The 22,493-nt window shown below is 37.3% G+C and overlaps 1 protein-coding gene across 1 annotated transcript in view; it reads right to left on the bottom strand.

The window, feature by feature from the left end:
* Window positions 1-22,493, bottom strand: part of RELN (reelin) — a 496,978-nt gene that overhangs the window by 204,785 nt on the left and 269,700 nt on the right. The window contains 2 exon segments of the mRNA XM_033088143.1: window positions 8,226-8,466; window positions 10,970-11,066. Coding sequence (XP_032944034.1) covers window positions 8,226-8,466; window positions 10,970-11,066 — 338 coding nt within the window.

The raw sequence follows: 22,493 nt of genomic DNA on the forward strand, positions 1-22,493 counted from the left end.
CAGAGAGCTTCAAGAGTATTTTTTCTCAATATTTTTTGGATTCATTAAGCATTCACATTTGAACCACTTTATACTAAGATTCATAAAGATTCAACTTATGGTATATTTTGTGACAAGTATATAATTACTTGGCAATAGTTATGACAACTCTAAAATGGCAACAGTGACAGATTTGAACTGGAGTAATGAGAGGAAGAATAACAATGTAAAATTCCACAGGGCAGTTGTTAACCTTGTCTGTGGAGCTCAGCTTGGCTTTCCCAGTGTCTGAGGTTTTGCAGACTTGCCTCCTCAAATTAAGGCCCAGGATGCCAGGCACAATATGGGAGGCTGCAAGTTACTGAGGAATAAAAGGGCCGGGATTTATAGTAAAACATACTTGGCTATGAAAAGCAAAGCTGTTTGACACATCTGAGCCTCTGTTTTTTCATCTGTGAAATGGGGGTAATTGTGAGGATCAGATGAGATATTGTAAGTAACATGCCTCCTAAAGACTGGTTCATCTTAGGAAATCAGTAAATGTACTCGTATAATTCCTCCCCCCTTTTGCTCCATCTTCATGCATTCATTTAACAAACCTTACTTAAACGAGTATCACTATGCAAGTTATTGTGCTATATGCTGTCTAGGTACAAAGCCGATGGAAAACGTTACTGTAGTTTTGATGTTCATATAGAATAAATTTCACTTACTGAATATTGTATTAACTTAATTACCCATTAGCTTCAGACGAAAAACAAACAAAAAATAGGTGCATTAGGCAGGGAGGCTCTGGAGATTTTTTTTTTGAATGGTTATTTTCAGTAGAACTTATCAAAATTATTTGTTTCCATGTTATTGTCACTCTTGTCATGGTGATTTGGCTCAATTCCATGTTTCACTAATGCTATTCCACATTAATTACTGTACAAATAGGCTGCATTGGGGAGAACTGTGAAAAGCACACTACATACATTTAACCCTTCATCCCCAAAGTACTCTTATTAGCTTAACAAATTATATTCTGGCTCATTCTACAATATCATGTACTCAGCTCTTGGGGGAAACATGACAATAAGAGCAATGTAATCCCAAGTGAAGAACATCCCAAGCAAAGGGAATTGAGGTAGACAGCATGCAATTAGCCAAGCTGGAATCTGGCCAAAAAATCGTAGTTGACTTTCCGATTCTTAATGGAAAAAGACATGGGAACAGGGACTGGCTACAAGTCTTACTGAGCTCAGGTTTATCCTCATTAGAAAGTCAGGACTCAAATCCCTCAAGTTACAGACCAGAGAGTTTCCAGTACAATGATTTGCAAAGCCCATTTCTGGAAAGCATATCTGATTTCCTCCTGTTTGTCCTTAGACTCTAAAAAAATAAAATCATTAAATGAAACGTTGGAACAACTTTATGGGGTGCTCAATTTCTGGAAGAAACGTTGGGTATTAGAGAAGGCATTGCTCTGCCAGGGGATTCCATTCCCCAAAAGCATATTTAAAACAAATTCTTCTTTGAGTGTGATCATCCCTTTCACCTACTGTCTTAGATTTTTTCATTAGCCTCAATTTGTATTAAGACTTTAAATTTTCAGACAAATTAGCTTACATGCTTCCATAATTTGGACATAACCTTTGTTTTCCATTAACGATTCAACAATTTGTAACCATAGTATCAGACAGGTGAAAGCAGAATCCCGGGATGAAAGCTTCAGTTCTTATTTAGGACTGGAGATTTGCCTTGTGCCCACTGGGACAATGAGTTTGGCAAATGCATAATGTATAAGAGCTATAGGAAAATAAACTCTCCTGTCCTGACTTAATGCTTCTCCTTAATGGGCTGCTGGTTTACCTAATGGCTGTTGTATTCAGTAGCGTCTTTGGTGTTTGCTAAACTAGGAAATTTATCATTATTGGATATTTGCTCGAAGCAGCCTGTCTAACTGAAAGTATCAGTCGGGAGAAGATCAAGATATGATCCTTCTAAATTCTGTATACTTCATCAGTCCAAAGGCCTGGCATATATTTGCAAAATTTAATAAATTACTTTTTAAGAGAATTTCCATGTGATCAAATCACAGTCTATTCCAAAGGACAAACCTTTATAACAGAATCTGTGACATTGAGCACTGATTTACTTAAATTGACAGCAATGTGTAGAAGGAGTAATCTGGAATTCTTTGCTATCTGCTCAATGAGCGAGGGTAATAAATAGAAACAGATCAGCTAGTGCAGGCACAGCAATCAGAGTGGGGAGATTTCTTAAAAATAAAAAATACGCGTAACAGCACCTGTCTCACACTGATCGGCATTTCATCTGTGGGTCAATTCCAGAGTTGACAGAAGGCAGTGATTTATGCCTTTGGAAGCTGAGAGTCACCAGAGGAGATGAGCAGGTATAAACACTTATTAACGGTGAGTGAGCAAAGCGCTTTCTCTCCCCTTTACACACACACACACACACACACACACACACACAGAGAGAGATCAAGGATGATTCATGCTTTCAAAATACCGATTTTGGCTATCACCAAAGATGAGAGTAAACAAACAAACAAAATGAAGGAGCTGCTTGACCAGTATTCACCTCCATGCCATACTGATCCATTTGGAAACTGCTTCATGGGATACTATTACTAAAGGATGAGACAAACAGAAAAAATACAAGCCAAGGCCTGATCATAGCTCATTCCTCATCAGCTGTCCTCGGGTTCTCTTCTGAGTACTTCACTGATCTTTGCAGCTCCTCTCTTTGACGGTGACTCACGGAAAGCACTGCAGCCACTCCAGGCTGACCCTTCAAAACTTCCATTTACTGTATCTCTGAACTTAAAATTAGGATATTCTCAGATTTCAGGATGTGTGTTTGAGGAGTTGGAAAAAGATGACTTTGATGGATCTATTTGTCCAGATGTTTCAAGAATGACTAAGGAAAATTAAGCACTAAACATCCAGGGTCTTTACAGACAGTCATTGTTCATCGACTGTAGATATAAAACTTGGATAGCACCTTTCTTGTAGTGCTGGCATCTATCAAACGTTCATGAAATGCCATCGTTACTACTATTTCTACTATTCTTCTTCTTATTTATCATCACTATGATTGCTATCATTATTTATTAGTATCCAGTATCTATGCTACTGAAGGTATCATTCCCGAATATGAGGCTCCTACCGAAAATGAAATGCTGATTCTTAATACTGTATGTTTTATTTGATTTTATTTGTTTTTGTTTGTAAACATTTCAATTTGAAATAACTTTAGACTTGCAAAAAAGTTGTAAGAACGAGAGACTTCTCACATACCCTTCATCCCAGCCTACCCTTACATTACTCTTCTATAACCATGGTATAATTCTCAAAACCAAGAAATTAATATGATACAATGATATTCACTAACTTAGAGATCTGACTTGAATTTTAGTACTGTTCCCTGATGTCCCTTTTCTGATCCCATATGGCATTTAGTTGTCATGTCTCTAGCTTCCTCTGATCTGTGAAAGTCCTGTCTTTCTTTGTCTTCTGTGAACAGTACACCTGAAGCTGAAGCTGAATAATACTGAATGTCAACTATAATTTAATATATATATATGGTCACAGGATGTGGAGTACAGCACAGGGAATACAGTCAGTGGAATTGTAACAGCTATGTATGATGTCAGAGGGGTAGCAGATTGGGGGAGGGAGGTTATCACTTTGTGAGGGACATAAACGTCTAATTATTACATTGTTTTGTACACCTGAAACTAATAACAAAAAATCATACAGCTGGGCATTGACAGGTTTACTATTATTTTACTATATGGAGCTCTCTGGGTCTTGGTTTCTTTACCTGAATAATAAGGGGGTTGGACTGACTGACCAGTATTCTTCAGCTACTGTATTTAAATGGAAGGGGCCAAAAAGATTGGTTCATTTCCTTTAAACCTTGATGGCAAAACGAAGAGCACTATCACCAAGCTGGAGCAGCAGAAGTTGCCTTGAAATGAATCATTTTCCCACTTCCGGCAGGAAGAATGTGGCTCCCATTCTCACCTGTGGCACCAATACCCCCAGCCACCTGAAAGAGAAGCACTGCCCAGGATGGCAGCCCCGGTGGCAACAGCTACTCTAACTGCAAATGACCTGGCAGAGTCCACTCTGCACCTTTAGAATAGGAAAAACGGACAGAAATAATTCTTGACTATTCTTGATACTGTATACAGAAATCATATACAAAAGTTTAAAAAATGAACTATTCTGTAAAAGGAGGTAAAATCATCATAACCAACAACTAAGACAGGTGATTCAGCGAGAGGGTTTCAGGCTTCTTGCCCGGCTGAGTCCACGATCCGCTTCCTCTGGGAGACAGCTAACGCAGGGGTGCCCTGGGGAGCCTGCTGACTTGCAGCATTGTATTTATTGGCATTTAGAGCCCCACCTACTTGGTCGTGAACAAAGGGCTACTTAGGGATTTATGGGAAATAGAAAATCATGATGGTAATTAGAAGCATAAGAATGTGGTGAGCCTTTTCTTCTACGTGGGCAAGTTCTCTGGAAAAACATTGGAAGATGAGTCAGGCAAGGCCATGAACTTGTAAGAATGGAGGAGGAAGACAGATGGCTGGAGAGGAAGAACATATTAATTCTGTAACCTCTTACAGTCCACCCAAATAAAAAAAGCACAACAAATATAAGGCCACGTTCTGTGTTAAAAACGGGGACTGCTATACATCTATTTCATATTAATTACTAATGAGCCAACAGATTGTAATGGCCTTCTCCCAACCCAGGGCAGATTTTACTGGTGACCTATAATTGCAGTTCTCCAGATCACATAAACTCCTTAATTACTCTATTTGGTCTTATATCATTCTGCCCTACTTGAGATAAACAAGGACAGGCTCAGATGAAATGGATTATATATTCCCAAAGAAGCTGAAACAAAAAATCTAAAGAAGATATGGAGAAATACGTAATGTGAGTGCCAGTGACTCATTTTCATCTTTCTTGTTTGACCTGAGGCTCTCAAACATTATTTTCAAGCTCATCCTCTAGACAGTTTACATACTCACTACTGTCTATTCCCTTGTTTTATGAAAAATAGCACTTAGAATCATTTGTTGTTAATAATAAAAACTACTATTAATAATTCCAATTACATGAATGGCATTGAAACTTAATTCCAGTGGAAAGGAAATTTCTTAGTTTGATTGCCACAGGTTACAAGTATGGACAATACTTGTGTCTGATGAAATCAAGTTAGTGCATTTGATTTTGATATTACCTTAACGACATATAAGCATGACATAATTTGTGAAGTCTGTATTTTTTTCTATCCTATTCCTTTCCCCCCCTCTTTATAATTGGACCTGTCAGCTTAATCTTTTGCCTTCTATTCATTTTCCTCTATATTCACTTCCTTGTGGAACTTATGTGTTCTCAGTTTTCAGTGAAGAGGATACCTATTTAGTAAGCCCTCTCTCTATGTGCCAGCCACTGTCCTAAGGGTATTACAGGTATTTTCTTATTTAATTATCATAGCATGAGGTGTATACTATGATTAGCCCTGTTACAGGTAAGGACGCTGAGGAACTGAGAGGTTAAATAACTTGCTTAAGACCACATGGCTAATAACTGGTGAAGCCAAGATATGAACCCACAGAGTTAAGCCAAGTTTCTCAACACTTGTGCTATGTCCAGTCCCTCTCACGATGTTTTCAGCTGCCTTCAAATCATCACTGAATATGAAATTCATTTTCTTTCTCCATAAAGTAGATCTTGTCATTTTTCCAGCTTTTCGTCCATTCAATTAACACCCAATAATCTATCATGTGCCACACACTGGGATTCAAAAATGACTAGATTAGTCCCTGAGCTTAAGAAGATAACATTCTAACCAGGGAGAGAGAAACATAAATAAAGTGATGTCCTAAATGCTGTCGTCAGGATGTATGCTCAGTGTAACAGAACGTTGAAATGGAACTAGTTTTGTGTCAGTTTTGGTTGAGGCTCCAAGAAAATAGGTGGCAACCACTCCCCATTCCAGAGGGAGGTGATGGACCAGTTATAAGGACCAAAGCAAAGAGGTGGTAAAAGGGCTCAGTCACTCACTCACACGGAAGGTACTCAAGCTTGCAGGTGAAGTGAAGGAAGCTGGACAACAGAGACAATTTCTTTAGAGAGGGTCGTGATGTAATTCCAATTAAAGCATGATGCCGGAGTTTTCATTAATGGCATGCTTTTGTATGAGCCTCGGTTTTTAACATCTTTGTCACAGGTAGTCAGCTACCATTAGACTGATGATTTCTCTTTCTTTAGTGTCCCACCATTCTCACTCTATCTCACCTCCCAGGTAGGTTACTGCGAATGCCTCCCACCTCCATTAAGGGAAATATTTTAAACTCTTATCTCCTTAAGTTCATTTTACGTCAGAAGTCAATACCTGAGATGGACCAGTAACTAGGATTGTGAGAACAAAATCAGCTATGGAAGAGAAGGAAGAGACCAGTGTTTGGTCTGAACTTACTACACTCTAATGTATGCAAATTATACATTATACATTAGATATATTGGGATGTAATAAACAATTACATTAGAGGAAGGAACATGCATTATTAATGGAATAAAGCTGGAGCAAGATCAAGAAATATGAGCAAAACAAAAATCTTTTAACCTACAGACAGAAAGTGAAGGGGAAGAGAATGAGCAGATAATTTAACAAATGAATGTTGGGAAGGAACACAGGAAAAACAGAGGAAGGATGTCAGTTTATATTTACTACTTGTATGAGCAAAGTCATGTGGCAACTGAGATCAAGATTAAATCACATTCCTGTATTTGAATCCTGGCTCTGCCCCTGGTGAGAGGTGTATTTTGGACAAGTTACTCCACATCTCTATGTCCACTTTCAACATCTGTAAGATGTATCACCTTCTTCATAGGTTTATAAGGATCAGATTATATGAGATTTGTGGCTGGAATAGTAAGTGCTCAATAAAGAGCAGTTCTTATTTCTTAGACAAAGAGTATCCTATCTGTGCATGGACAATTTGTTCCTTGAATAAGCTCTATGTTTTAATTAGGCATATGTTCTCAATTGCTATTAGATTTACTCTTTGATTTAGTTAAGATGTAAACATCTTGGAAATTTACACAAACATCAAACCATTAAGTTGTATACCTGAAACTAATATAATGTTACATGTCAAATATACCTCAAAAAAAAAAAAAAAGATCAACATGTTCAAAGTTAATTCATTAACTCCTGTGAACGTTTCTGGTCCTTCTGTTTCCTGTTTCAATGAAGGGCACTACCGACCACTCCACTGCCCAAAACTTGTGTTTGACAACTATTCCATCATCATCTCAATCAGTCCCCAACCTTCTCCATTCCCTCTTCTAAAAATCTCTGAAATGCATCCATCTTTTCCCATCCTCTCCCCTAACTCTAGCCAACATGATCTTCCTTGGGACTACTTTTATCAGCCTCCTAGGTGGTCTCCCTGAATGCGCTCTCTCACTTCCATTTACAATCAAATCTGATGGTCTGAGTCTGATCTGGGGTGCTTCTGTCACTCCCTATTGTTTTCAGGATCAAGTTCAAACTCTATAGCGGCTTGTAGGACCTCCAAGACTTTATCACTGGCCTTGTCTCCAGACTTAACTATCACAAGTCGCAACGCAAAAATCTGTTAGACAACCATTTTGAACACTGTCCAAGACCCCTGCTCTGTGCTCTCACTGCCCAGCCTTTATGTATGTGATTTCTGATTCTAGAAACACTATTCCGCCCACCTGGCCAATTCCAAATTCCCCTTCAGTCTCTACCTGGATCCCCTGTTCTCCTGGAGAAGCTTACTAAACCCTCGGGTTGGGTCTCGATACTGGGTGGTGTACTTCCACAGCACTCTCAAGTTTCCCAGCAAATCATAACCATTACGCTGTTTTGTACTTGCCTGTTGACTTGTCTAACTACTCACACTAAGTTGATAGCCACATGAAGGGAAAAGACATATCTGCCTTTTTGTGGTTATATTCTCTAGGTTCAGCCCAGTATATGGCCCTCAAAAATACTTGTTAAATGGATGAGGAAATAAATGTTTTTGTAAAAATGATTTTCCATCCTTAAAAGGGGAGATAACGTACATAAAAACATTACCTATTCCTTTATTAGTGAGTTTGGTAAGAATTGTCATCTTTGTACAATTTGGTTTATTGAGCTTTAGGTTTTAGAGGACAAGAGAAGGAACCAAAGAGTGATCAAACCTTAATTGTAGCTCCTGGGAAGAAAAGCCAGTTGCCCGTGTCTACTGGATCGAGGTTATCTTCCAGAATGACTTGTCTGTGAGCTGAGTTGATGACCAGGATGTTATCTAAGGCCCAGCAGGCTTCATACACTTCACCTACGTGGAGATTTTCCTGCTTCCACCGAAACTGGACATTTTCCCCTTTGGAGTCTTCAGGAAGGTAGAGGATATGGATGATTGTGCTGATATTGGAAGGGGCTCTGGAATATAGGGTGAGATGGGAATTGGTACCAGAGTCAAGTTCAACAATGTCTACTTTTTCTTTCTGAAAGATCAACTTGGTTTCTTAATTAAGATTGGAGTTTCATTATCTTAAAAATATTATATACATTACAGATTAAATACTCACAATTGCATAGCCCTTAAATCTTTTAGTATATGCTGATTATTAAGATGTTCATACTAATGAGAGTTTAAATATTAAATGTCTCCAAGAGGTTTACTTTTAAGATAGGGCCGGCACTAAGTCAGTAAAGGAATAGTTGAAGAGAAAATGGCACACACTTCACGGCACCTGTAGAAAATCAGAGCATATCTAGCACAGTTTTTTGCATGTGGTGGAGAATCAATCTAAAAAAGTTTATTTTATTTGATACTAATGGAAAAAGGAGAAAAACCATAAAATTGTTATCATAATTTTGATTCTTACTTTATAATTTTGCACATATTAGAGACAATTTTATGCTATGTTTCATAATCAATCTTTCCATAATAGTTATTTTATTTCTAGTAACATTGTTGTTTTGTTTATATGAAATGTGAGATTTGCCATGAGAATTAAATGCTCTATAATTCTTTACAATTTCATACAGATCAATCTTCAAAAATATGATATAATTTAACATTATTTTTATATTACATGTGTTAGAACCTAGTATTTTTATTAAACATTTTATTCTACTAAAATAGAAACCTCTATAGCAAAAATGATTGCTTCAGCCAAGACTAGAAGTGGTACAAAATGCAAACTCATAGTTTTCTGCACTTGATATAAATACATTTTGAAAGGATGACAGAAAAGCATACTTTTCACTCACCAATGAAACATATTATGTATTTGCAGAATTGTCTGCACAGGTTATAGATGGTGTACCTTAACCTGTGGGGTAATTAATTCCCCCTTTTAAAATATTTCATGGTAACTATGTTTTTAGCTTCAAAAATAATTTAAACAAATGAAGATAACATATTTTAGTTTTAGGAAGTGATTGAAAATACGTTCACTCTGATCACTAATGATAAGGAAAGTTTGCATTAATGAAGATGATGGTTTATTGTATGGTCTAAAATTGAAAATCTCATTTAGTGAAAAACCAAATGGAATCAGCTGAATGTGATCTTTACATGTTGTACTTAAATGTGTACATTCACTACTTGTCATATCAAAAGCATGTAACTATATTCCAGTAAAAAATAGCTATTGCAATTTTCCTAAACTATGATATACAACAATTAGATGGACAGAAAAAAGTTATGGGTAAAATTTCCAATATTTATGCTGCCTTGCTTAAAACTATTTATATAAAAAAATTTAATATGAATGCATTTTCATAACAGCTACTAGATTTCAGAAAGAATAGCAAAATGTTCTGTTATAAAATTGGCACAGCATTTAGACTTTGGCTTGTACCAGGTAGCTATAAATTATATTTTATCCTCCCACAGAGGAAGTCAGTCTATTAAAATCCATGAGTTAGAATCGCTTTTCTCAGTTTTTTGGTTAGACTAGAACTTAGAATCACAACAGTTTTTTAAAAAAATTTGAACTACTACTAGAAACTTTGGACAGGTTGGTTTAGTACTAATGAGTAAGAACCCAATATTTATTCTTCCCCTCTAAATAAATCACAATTTTTCAACATGAAAATATGGCAAGGAAAATAGCATGTGAAAAAAGAAAACTACAAAACTGATAGAAAATGTTCTATTTGAGTTATACTAATTTAAGAATTAAACCAATCATAATAACTATAAAAGTTCAAGGTAGTTTTTCCTTCTAATATCTTACCATGCTTGAAATTAAGCATGCATTATGAATTTTGTTTAATGATTTAACTTATGCAGAGGTACTAAACATAATGTGAGTATTGCTAATTTAACCAAACCTTTTCAACTTGAACGAGCTGCTTCTTCAAGCATCCTACCCCATTTTGTAACTGAGGGATTTCTTTTTTTAAATACAGAAAATATAATAAACGATTACGAGTTGCATCATAATTATAATAGAATTTTAGAAGTGGCTTTAGGGAAGTTCGAAGGAAGATGGCAGAACTAGAGATTAAATGCAAAAGGGCCGGTGGATATTAATGCATTATCACCACGGACTGGAAGGAATTCAGGTGGAATCTGACATATTCTTAGGTCTATAAACCAGGCCATGGGCAGGCCACCTAGAGTGATGGAATGATGGGTGATGTTATTTTCTGGAGGATTCCATCATAAAGGTCATTAACCCAAATGTGCTTTTACAAAAAATCATTTGTTACAGCTACTACTGACAGTGGAAATTCCGAATGGAAAAACGCCATTTTTAACAAAACTTCTTGAAATAAGGCAGATCATAATATGTGCATCCATGTAATTCAACTTAATTAACAACCACAGTACTTTTAAGAATAAAGTTAGTGGTAGAATGAAGCCAAATAGAGAAGCAGAAATCCACCTATGTTAGACTTTGTGAAAATATTATAAATTATAACAAACCTGATTTTCTCAAGCTGAATCCAGTCTGAAGTGTTATTCTTGGCATAGGACACAATGATGTTGGGGTCTGAATAACTAAAGCGACATGAACCTGAACCTGTAAAGAGCAATGTTTCAAAGTTAACAATGTGTAATTACAGATTATCTTTCCTGAGAAATATATTAGATCATTTTCTAACCAGTTAGATATTTATCTCATTGTTCCCTCATTCTTCTAACGATGCTGAAATTTCTTGTGATCCCTTCTGGTAAATATTATTTGATAAATAACTTTAGGAATGAGAAAGAAGGTAAATTGAAGATTTCTTTAGAGATAAATGAACTTCTAAATTTCATTATAAAAGATGCACTTAGGTTCTATGCCAAGAAATACCTAAATATTACAAAATAATTAATAATGCATGATGGTTCTTGCAAGTTAATATCAAATTAATAGTGATTGTGTTAAATGATATGTAAGTCATTAAATTGAATGAGGACTAAAAACACCCTTCTGTTTGTGTTTTATTTAAATGATGAGACAGTATATGAGAAGCTAAAATATTATTAAGAAAATTCAAGTACTAAATGAGAACTATTGAAGACATGATTGATATTATTCTAAATAGCCTAACATTAAAGATTTAAAAGAAGGACACGATGTCCCATTGTGACAATTTGGTCATTGTTTCTCATTATTATTTTCAGTATTGAAAATATGAACACCAAAGAAAATTTTAAAACTCTGATAAGAATGTTTCTACACGTTCAATGAATTCCTACAATAAAACATAATACGACAGCAATTTCAAAGATCTTAGGATACTCCCAAACAGCCATGAAACATATGCCAGAAGTTTATTGTAAACGAATAGCAGGATTTTTAATACTATATTAAAAACAAATGAACCAAAAGAAAAAGGAATAGTGCAATTTATGTTTAACCTTCACCCATCTGCTAGAGGAGCCTGGGTTTCAGCAAATGGCATCTGTTGAGTCTTTACATTTGTAGCACCCTGGAGTCCCAAACTTTAATCAGACTCATTTATTTTACTTCAGTGGTGTTTAGTACAACACCAGTTAGTTTGCAATCATCAACCTGGCAATGTGCTATAAGGCCAAACAGCAGTTTTCCTAGATTTATTCTCACAGCTAAAACGGGTTTAAAAAGGCATGAAAGAAAGAGTATTCAATGAAAGCTACCCAGCAACCCTGAGCTCAAGCAGAAACCCACCTGATCATTGCTGATCATTGCTAAATTCTACCTTTCGTAAGCAGCAGCTTAAAATAAATATCAAACTGTGGGGCTGGAAATGGAAACGGCCAGGATTATGTGGGACAAACTTCAACATACACAGGAATGAGGTCTGACAGACAATCTGTTTATTTCGAAAGAAATTTCAAATTATCCTAAAGAATTTAAATGGCAATTTATGTATTTCCATTAAGTTGTATACACCATAAGTTAAAAGCAAATATATAAGGTGAATCCCTGAAAAAGGAAAGAACAAACGATAACCAAAGAAAGACGATAACCAAAAATGTTCCTTACAGAATTCCTTGCAAATTGTTTACAAATTGAGAAGAGAGAACGAAAGCTGATATATATCAAAATGAAAATGTATCCAAATATGACCTTGAGAACAAATATGACTTCTCTATTTTCTTACAGCACCACCTCAATGTTGTCAGATTTAGTTGATTACACACCCATAAAACAAAAGGCACCGGGCAGGTGACTCACTTTTCCTCGGCTACTTAGTCAGCTACACTCTGAGAGGGCGTGAGGAATCATTAATTCATTGGACTGGTGCCATATGAATTGGTAGTTTGGGGAGGCAGATGTGCAAAGCCGACTGGTTCTCTTGGGGGGTGCTGCTTCCAGCTGGGGAACTCCCAGTTCAGTGCACTTGGCCTGGGCAGTGCCTGTGCTCTGACTGCCCTTGTTTCGCAGTGCTGGTTCTTCCAACTGTCCATCCCTCGGCTGCAGTGCCTTTGCCTGTCTGATTACTTTTTCCCCTGGAAACCCTTGTGGGCTAGTTCTGGTTTCAGGGTATGTGCACATATTCTGCATACACTGGAGAAAATTCTTCTTCACACAGATGCTTCTGACTTGCAACCACACTGTTACATAGACTTTGATCTGCAGAGTAAGATTTGTGCTTGCCCAGTCTGACAGTGGTTACGGGACTCTGTCTGGTATGAGGGGAGGAAAGAGTTCCTCAATGTCCACGTGCCCCGATGCCTAATGCCACCTCCAACACCCTGTTCCAGATGCTGTGGCACAGAGCTCACTCTCACATACATACCTCAAGGCACCTCTTACACAGTGAGGAGACAACAATAACCAGGTGTCACCTGCCAGCAGGTACCTCTCTCCTTCCCCTCTTAAATCAAGGATCTTTAATTGCTAAAGGTGGTATTTAAAACCAGAAAGGAAAGAAACCCAAATGCCAAATATCCTTTTTTTTGGAGATCCATTTTGTCTTGTTCAGGTCACTTCCAAGGTAATCCTTCACTCTAAAGTAGCAATTTCGCAGATTTAAAGAATTGCTGAAGGACGGAAGATAATTTAGAATCATGGGTGTACAAGTATAGTTTGAGAACCATTGATGGACTCTAATTGGTCTAAAATTTCAAACACTTTTTCTGGTTCTAACAGGCAGAAAGTCCATAGATTTTCATTTTTATCTGCAGCAAGGGTATAAATAATCTACAAAGTGATTAAGGGCTCCTAAAGTTTGGTATTCCTAAAAAAAAAAAAAAAAAAAATTACTGCAATTCTAGGATTTACTGAGGACCCCAACCCAACAGTCTACGAAATCTGGCCCTCATGTAGAGCTACACATATGAAATTTCTAAAATATCACAGTGTGGGGAAGACATGATATTTTGTGTTAGATGTATCTCATCAGTGCTCTTTGCAGTTGGTCTTGTGTCAATACTTAATTTTAAGCTGACAAAGAAGTTGATAAATGATAAAGATAAACTTACAGTTATTTATAGTAACTGTCATTTACATTATTATTGGTTATTTAGTCAACTCCATAGTATATAATGACGGATATTTTATCAACATTTCTGGCCTTCTTTTGTCTTACCATTTGTCCTATGGCTTACGACATATGCACAACAATACAAATACAAGACAAGCCACCTGTAGATCCAACTTGCCACCTCTAATGGACACCTCAAACTTACTAAGTCAATATTAGAAGTATCGGTTTTCCAACCCCTAAATATCCACTACTCTTTTCATTTCAAATGGTACCATACCAGATACTGAAACAAATAAGCAACAAAAAATACGTAGGAGTCATCTTTGATTCCTTCCTTTATCTCACTTCCCACTTCGAACCCCTGAGCCCGTGCTGGGAGTTCTGCCTCCAAAATATTGTTCAGCTTATATCTCTCTCTACTCGTACCACCTCAATCAAGTCACAATCATGTCTCCATGGCTTTCTTGCTCCCCTTTTTATCTTCCTGTAATCCATTCTCCACACAGCAGTCAAAGGGGTCTTTCAAAAACAGAGGAGTCTTTTACAATGTTGTCATGATCATGCCATTCCCCACCTAAAACCCTCTCCTGGAGTCTCAGCACATGAGGAACTAAAGGATGAGCTCCTCACCATGTTATAAAAACTCCTACATGACCTGCTGTCCCATACATCTTAAACCTTCCCTTTTACCAATCTTCCTCTCGTTTACTATGCTCCAGCCACTCCAGACTTTCTCTTCCCTCAATACTCATCTCAGGGCTTCTGTGCTCCTTTTCTCTGCCTGAAACTACTCCGATTATGTCAGTTTCCTCACACTCTGTTCTCTCTTCATTCCATTCACATCTTTCCCCACAGGAGCTCCCCCTGGCTGTGTCCCTCCTGTCCCTCTGGTATCTGTGCAATGATCACTTCCTCTAAGAAGCCTCCCCTGAGCCCTCAATCTAAAGAAATCTATCCCCAACCTCCAATCATCCTCCATCTTAGCATTCATTTTTATGTTATTCATAGTACTTATCACTCTTTAAATGTATTTTGTTTATTACTTGTTTACTTGCTCATTGTCCATCTCCTGTTAGGATGCAAGCTCCATCAGAGTAGGAACTGTATCTGTTTTGTTCACTACTTGTGTCCCTAGTACCCAGAACAGTACTTGGTACACAGTAGAAGCTCAATAAACTCTGGCTGGAACATAATAAATAAGTTTGCTGTAAGTTGTTTATTTTAAATTCTCCATTTCTTTGTTTTTACTGAGTTATGTTTCCACTAGAAGGGGAACTATAACAGTAGACGGGACTTAAGGACTTTCAACTTCCCTGAATGAGTCAAAATGAAAAAAAACCTATGACAACCACGCTTCAGAGTATCTGGACTGCGTGGGTCTTTGCCACAGATTAACTTCAGTACTGTTGGATAGTCAACAGAGCAATAATTTCCCTGAGTTAATTACAAAATGCGCTAAGATGACTTAGATGGTTACATAACCCAGTCTGTTTTCGGAATAAAAATGTCACAGACAAATTACATAAGTCATTATGGTACATTTTTATCAGCCTGATAAGGTAATGTGAGGAATAATGATAGCCAGATGAGTTATTTTACTTATTAGTAAAGTCTTATTATAATGGCCCCGCATAATTGAAAATAAGCAATTTGCAATGTCATTCAAAGTAGTCATAAGACAGATAGGCTATCATTCCCAAAGCACAAGTTCTGACCTCTCCATCAGGAATCATTTTCTACCGCATTAAAAAAAGTTTCTCAAATGTAATATCTTCTTGATCATAAGACATTATCCTGTCTCTTTAAGTTGATGGATTTTGTTTCTGTTTGAATATTTAATTAGATTAACATACTGTTCTATGGGGGGAAAAGTCCACTTTTATGCTTAGGAAGAAACATAATAGAATTGTAACCTTATAGAAAAATGTGACTCTGAATTGTAATGTCATGGATTAATGCGAAATAAGATATCATCATAGATGCATCTTATAATGTATCATATAGCCTTAAACAGATCTTATTTAATTTTTCTCATATGAGGGAAGTCCACATGATAATAAATTCAATTTTGGCAGCATTACTGATAATTCTATATAATGCTTTTTCTCCACTTTTTAGAGTAAAATTTCCCAGGTTGCAATGTGGGCTTTGACACTTCTTAGCTGTGTGATCTTAGATAAATCACTTACCTTTTCTGTGCTCAGTTTCCACATTTGTAAAATCTTGAATAATAATAGCAATCTCTTCATAGAAATGTTGTAAAGATTAAGAAGTTAATGTATGAAAAGTGCCTAGAAAACAGTTTTTGGCCCATACTATTTAATAGATTTCAGCTATGGTTCAATATTTTTTGTTTCATTTGATAAATTCATTTATCCTAGAAAAAGGAACACATTTCTGACCATATTTGTTCCTGGGCTAAATATTAAATTGAATTACTGCTTATCAAAGAACTTACAGCTCATCTTTTTCCCTATAGCTTCTTTTACTTTGGACCAATTCCTTACTCTTTAGTGAAAATGCTGTAAGTTCAATAAGGAAATGAAAACTGAGATCCAAATGAGATAACAAATGAGTTACCTATTTGTTAGCATCACTGGGAAATGTATTAGTGGGGAACAGACGAGTCTACGTGGCAAGAAACAGACGACACCCTGGGAGTTAGGATAGCAAGACAAATCAGTGTAGGAGATACATTTCATAAGGCCTACACAATTGCTAGAGTGGAGCTGAAAACTTGATTTTGCAGTTCCTAGCATCCAAAGAAAACAGAAAACTTGATCAGTTAAGAGTTTTAATATAATAGCACCCATAAAGAAAAAGAATTCCAGTGACTCAATAGAACAATTATGATTCCTATGAATACGTAGGTACTACTATGCATATGCCCACTTTACAAGTAAGAAAACTATGGCAAAGAGAAGTCATTTACTCAGGGCCAAAAAGGATTCTGAACTGGACAGACCAGAGACCACGCTTTTGACCACTTCACTGTATTACTTCTGGTGCACAAAGCACTTTTTTTTTTTTTTTCTAAATAGTGTTCCATTTTCACATGGTCAGAACATGGTGGGACAGGCTTCTCTGCTGTTACTTCTACTCAGGCTCAAGACTTGAGGCCGTAAGGGCCCTTTTTTAGAAAAGAGAGAAAAACCTCAAGGACTGAACCACGTCCAGCCTAAATACCCTGCTAGTCATCACTTTAGCTCTCTTCTTCGGTTTCACTGTGAGAGAAGATCACAGTAAAACTGCACCCAGAAGAAACATCATGCTTATCTGCGCATGATTTTCTCTGCAGGTCCCCTGTCCATGCTTCTCCTTTCCCTGCCCCAGTAGCCAGCCACCCAAACCTGTGGACTCTCCTCATGCATATTCATTAAATGTATGGCTTTCCTTTACCATCACTACCAGCACCTTAGCCCATCTGTCATCCAGACCAAAGTGATAACCCCTACAGAGCTCTCGGAACAAACACAAAAGGTTAACCTTCTAAAGAATTTCTGTCATTTGCTTTAAAAATCTCTAGAAGGGCATTTTAAAGAGATTTTAGAAAATAGTTGCATTCCCAAAAAAGCAGTATCTTAACATTTCCCAATTCAGACAATTTTAATTATGTGAAAAGCATTAACCTGATATATTATTGCAATAATATTGCAATCAGAATTAAATACAAGATACCAGTATAATCCACATTTGTACTCTAAATAATGAATTCCAAAAAGCTTGTAAATCTGTTTCTGAAATAATCTTTTATTATAAAGAAACAGTTAATATTTACAGGCATAAAACAGTACCCAGTACTTGGTATTTAAAAATAAAGGAATAAAAAGAATGGCAAAGCTTATTTCTATCTTATTGCTTCCTTTTACTATTAGAAAAACACATCACTATAATTCTAACAAATATTTTATTGTAATCTTGGTCTGATCTATGCATATGAACCACTTTACTCAATTTAAAATTACAACTGAAATTGGTATCAACTTTTAACACTAGTTATATTTAGATAGCACTATCCCTAGTATAATTTAGAAAAAAACAGGTAAGTAACTTTCTACTTTTGTTATAGGGAGTCAGGTGAAGATGATTCATCTATCAAGTCATCATTGAGTCAACCAATTATTGGAAGTATTTCTTATGTCAGAAGTACATGTGAACTCAAAAGCCTAGTTACTTTCTTGTGATTCAGTCCCACTTCTCTTTGGCTGTCATTCAGGAAAAACTAGGAAACACATGCCCTTTGAACAGCCTTCCCACTCAAGAAGTAAAATATCATTTAGTGCTGACATTTACGTAAGGCTGCAGTGGTGACACAATGCCATTCCAGTCTGCGTGGCTCTTCTGCTGGAGGTTCCTTCTGCCAAGCTAATGCTCTCATGCAATTCAGGCCTCTGCTCACTGGTTGCATCCTCGGAGGCCTTCCCCTGGCTACCTTCAATAAAATGCTACCCCTCACTTGCGGAACCCTGATTTATTTTCTTCATTGCATTTATTACTCCCTGACATATCCATTTGTTTGATGGTTGCCTTCTCCCATCAGAATGTTTGCTCCACCAGGGCAAAGATTTTGTTTCACAAATCCTGTCTCCCCAGTGCCTTGAGAGCTGCTTCACATGGAACAGGAGCTCAGTGAATAGCTATTGAATGAATGAAATAAATCTAAAAAAGACTTAGTTAAACTCTAGGAAGTGAGTCTTATGGAAATATGATACCATTGTTATTATCATTATTATTATTCCTATTTATTATTATCTCTTTTGTACACTTCTTTTCAGCAGGATAAGAGATGGGGGTGACCTATAGCCTCTGTCCAGCAACGTAGAGACTGATGCCCTTCTAGGAAGAGCCAGAGGGCAGCACATTTGCTCTCTCACGCTGAGTATTGGCTGGATAACAATATTACCTGGTGCAGCAAGTGCTGCATTTCTGTTCCTCTACTTCATATATTTCCCTGGTGACAGAACAAGCTATAAATATAACTTAACATCATTTGGTTGACTAAAGATATGGCAACTACTTTGATATTTCTTGTGCAGGTCGCCTTAATTAAAACAGACAACGTCGTAACCATATTTGCAGACAAAACGTATTCCTGGTTAGCTCCTACTTCACTCTTGTCACCCAGTTCTAGGACTTAGGACCACATCGCGAAGACACTTAAGAGCTCACGCCCAGGAACACTCTCCCTTTACAAATGAGTTGCCCGGGGTCCAGACAGGCCCCACCACTTACTCACGGCAAGGTCAGCTGGCAGAGAAAGGGCTAAATGGCCTCACTCCCAATTCCATGCTCTTTTCCCTTCCCTGTTTCGACTAACAAAAGTTGTTTGTCAAAAAAATGCATGGAAAAAGGCACGGAAACATGTACAATATTCTGAATGTAAAAAAATACATGGCTTAAAATATCCACATTGAAAAAAAAATTCATTATTTGTTATGAATGACTATTATTTATTGGGAAAGAGAACACTAGCTGCAGCAGTACATAGAAATCTCTATGGTCCCTACATATGATTACTGACATAGGCTAAAGCAATAGAGTGTTGAATAAAGGAAGACGATAGGCGTGATTGGTATTTGGAAGGGAAAAATGAGGCACCTCGTAAGAGGGTATGAAGGAAGTATGGAAATGGCAATACGTTTAGCACAATGTAAACACATGTGCATTGATATAACATATATAAAGGCAATGCCCAATTCTAACACGTTAGTGTGGACAGTAGACAGTGCAGACAGAAGCAGATTTACCCTGAAGCTGATGACTTAAGCTTCAGGGCCCCTCCCTTGCATGAGCACCTTACAGAGCTCGGGAGGAGCACTAGTAACGTGTTCATGTGACCATGTTTTATACCATTTACAGCTGGTTAAGAGCACTGTCTCCATTCTGACCACTCCCTCACCATGTTCCCCTCATGTTAGGTCTTGTTGGAGTGGCCATGCTACTTCTGAGATCCAGCTAAGTGGAAGTTGAGTTGGAATAAGGTATTTTCGGTGAGTGTGATGTGATTATGTAGTTATGCAGGTCACTTCGATTTCACAGTGTAGTCATCCTCAGAGAGAAGGACTTCCAGGGACACTCCTGTCATCCACTGTGCTGATGCACCTCACATCATGACTCAAGGACACGGTGACAAACTGTTTAATGAGTGATGTGAATTCAAAGATTAGTTAAGATTAGTCACTGCACAAGGAAGTTAAAATGACCTGAAATCTTATAGTCTATGTATGAAAGAAATATTATAGAGATTTTTTGAATTTCATAATGATCCTAAACATTTAAATGGCATCATTAATAAGTTGTGAAGGTAAAATGTTAATTGAAAAACAAACGAAACTCTGATTCACCAAGCTAGAAGCAGAATTATCTTTCTATTCTCTCCATAGAAAATATAAAATTGTCATATAAAGAAGTTATGTAAGAATATGCAGCTAGAAACTGTTCTAAGGAAAAACGTATTACAGGGCATTTCGGTTTAGTTAACAAAGATGTTATATTTCTGGATTTTGGAATGTTTGTGGTATTGTCAGTTTCTAAACATCTGTCATTTGCTGTGATTTCTTTTCTCACTCTAAATAAATATGCACATTTGTATCTAATTTTGAATGTGTAATTTTGTGTTTTTTTCTTGAAACTCTAGCCATTAGCCAAATTGTATTAGCTTCAACTGTGGACCCTCAAAACCTGGTCCCACCTCTACTGGAAGCATGTCCTGTGTGTGTTCCTTCACAACTGTCTTAAATCACAGGTCCCGAAGTATGGAGTCCAGATTACATAGTTCATTTTCTGTTTTGCTTTGTAAGCAGGGCACATTCAAGTGATACATACATTTTAATGCGAGACAACATTTAAAAGAGAATAAGTTATAATTTACTTCTCTATTAGTTAAGGCACATTTGATTCAATTAAAATATTCTTAAAAGAAAATGATCACATTACAACTGGATTAACATTGATGGAATGACTTTAAGCAATTGTTTGCTTATACTAAAAACGTGCCATCCATTTTTGGATTATGTTGGAGACGAACCTGAATGAAAACTATGCTGACCCTCATGAACTTCAGAGGCTCAACAAAAGTCAGAGAGAACCTGTAACTTCTGAGACTTGCTACCTGGAGTGCTCGGTGCAGTGCTAGCTGGGAGGACCTTAAAGATCTGTGAGAGTTTATAACGCCAAGAATACAAGCACATGAACAAGTAGCAACAATGTGCAAATCAATGAAGCCCATAATAAGCACAGCAAAAGCCTGTTCATTGTGCAATAGACCGTTAACCATAACATATATGTATAGAGATTACAAACACCTGCGAGGCAGGATGTGTCTAAGATTCACAATTAAACTTTTTCCTTTTTTCCCCATCCCTCTTGGGCAGTTGCCAATAAAAACAAACAAAGAACAGCTTGATTTGGTATAAAATAAAGGCCATTTAAAAAATAGAAATATTAGTAATTTCTTCTATTAAGAATTCAAGAATTACTCTCTTTCTCAGAACAGCAGCCATACAGGTCCATAATCCCTTGAGATAAGATAAATTTCAGGATCCAAATTATTTACTTAAAGATTTCAGAAAGGTAGTAGGGTGCATATACCATATATTATGCAACAGCCCCAGCAAAGTCTGGGGCAACAACCCTATAACCAAACACATTAGTATTTCTGCAGCGAAATGCATGAAGATTCGCATTAAGTAGTATAAAGATTAGAAATTGCCTTAAATCATTTCAAGTCAGGTCTTGCTGTCAAATAAATTCAGGTCATGTCAGGCTTTGCTATCACATAAATGAAAAAAAAAAAAAAAGGGTTTGTAGTTTTTTTGAGTTTTTGTAATATGGAATTACAGATTAGGGATTGTGAGCCTGTATCTCCAGTAGCCCTCTCTATTCCTTTTTACTTTTGTAGTAGAAGGATAAATCATATGGTTTTCGTCTCTCAAGGCCTGGATAGTTTTACTTGTATTTGGTTATGTCCTTCTGCACCGAGCCCAGGACTTTTCAAAGTAAATCGGAACAGAAACAATAGAAGGAGCTACTGTCCTCTCGGGGGTTCAGCGGTCATTGCCTGGAGTGGCCTCTTTCCTCAAAGCTCTGCCTGGAAAACAAGCTGCCTTTTTAGGTGTTCCACAGGGCACAGGAGGAGGAGGAAACATAGCTAGCAGAAGTTATAGATGGGGCAAAGCAGTGCCTGAAATCATGGCTCTACAGTTGTAGAGCGGGGCCCATGAATACTGAAGGCTCGCAGAATGTCTGGCCAGACCCCCAAGGAGGGTTCTGGCAGCACCAGTGCCGCCACTGCCATGACTCACAACTCAGACAGACCTCCGACACAGGCAGGGCTCCAGGGGCTGCGTGCAAACACACAGCATCGGCTCTAGAAAGATCATACAGCTATGAAATGGGTGTAATCTGGCTACTTAGGACTCCCTGCTATGACTGGTGCAAATCTTAGCAGGATCAACACATCCTTTCATCTTTTCGAGGTAGACACATGGCGAACAGGTCCATTTACTTGAGGTTGTAGTGAGTGGAAAGAGAGAAAGACCAATGGG

The sequence above is a fragment of the Rhinolophus ferrumequinum genome, chromosome 20 (genome assembly GCF_004115265.2).
Source record: "Rhinolophus ferrumequinum isolate MPI-CBG mRhiFer1 chromosome 20, mRhiFer1_v1.p, whole genome shotgun sequence".
Classification (NCBI taxonomy): Eukaryota; Metazoa; Chordata; class Mammalia; order Chiroptera; family Rhinolophidae; genus Rhinolophus; species Rhinolophus ferrumequinum.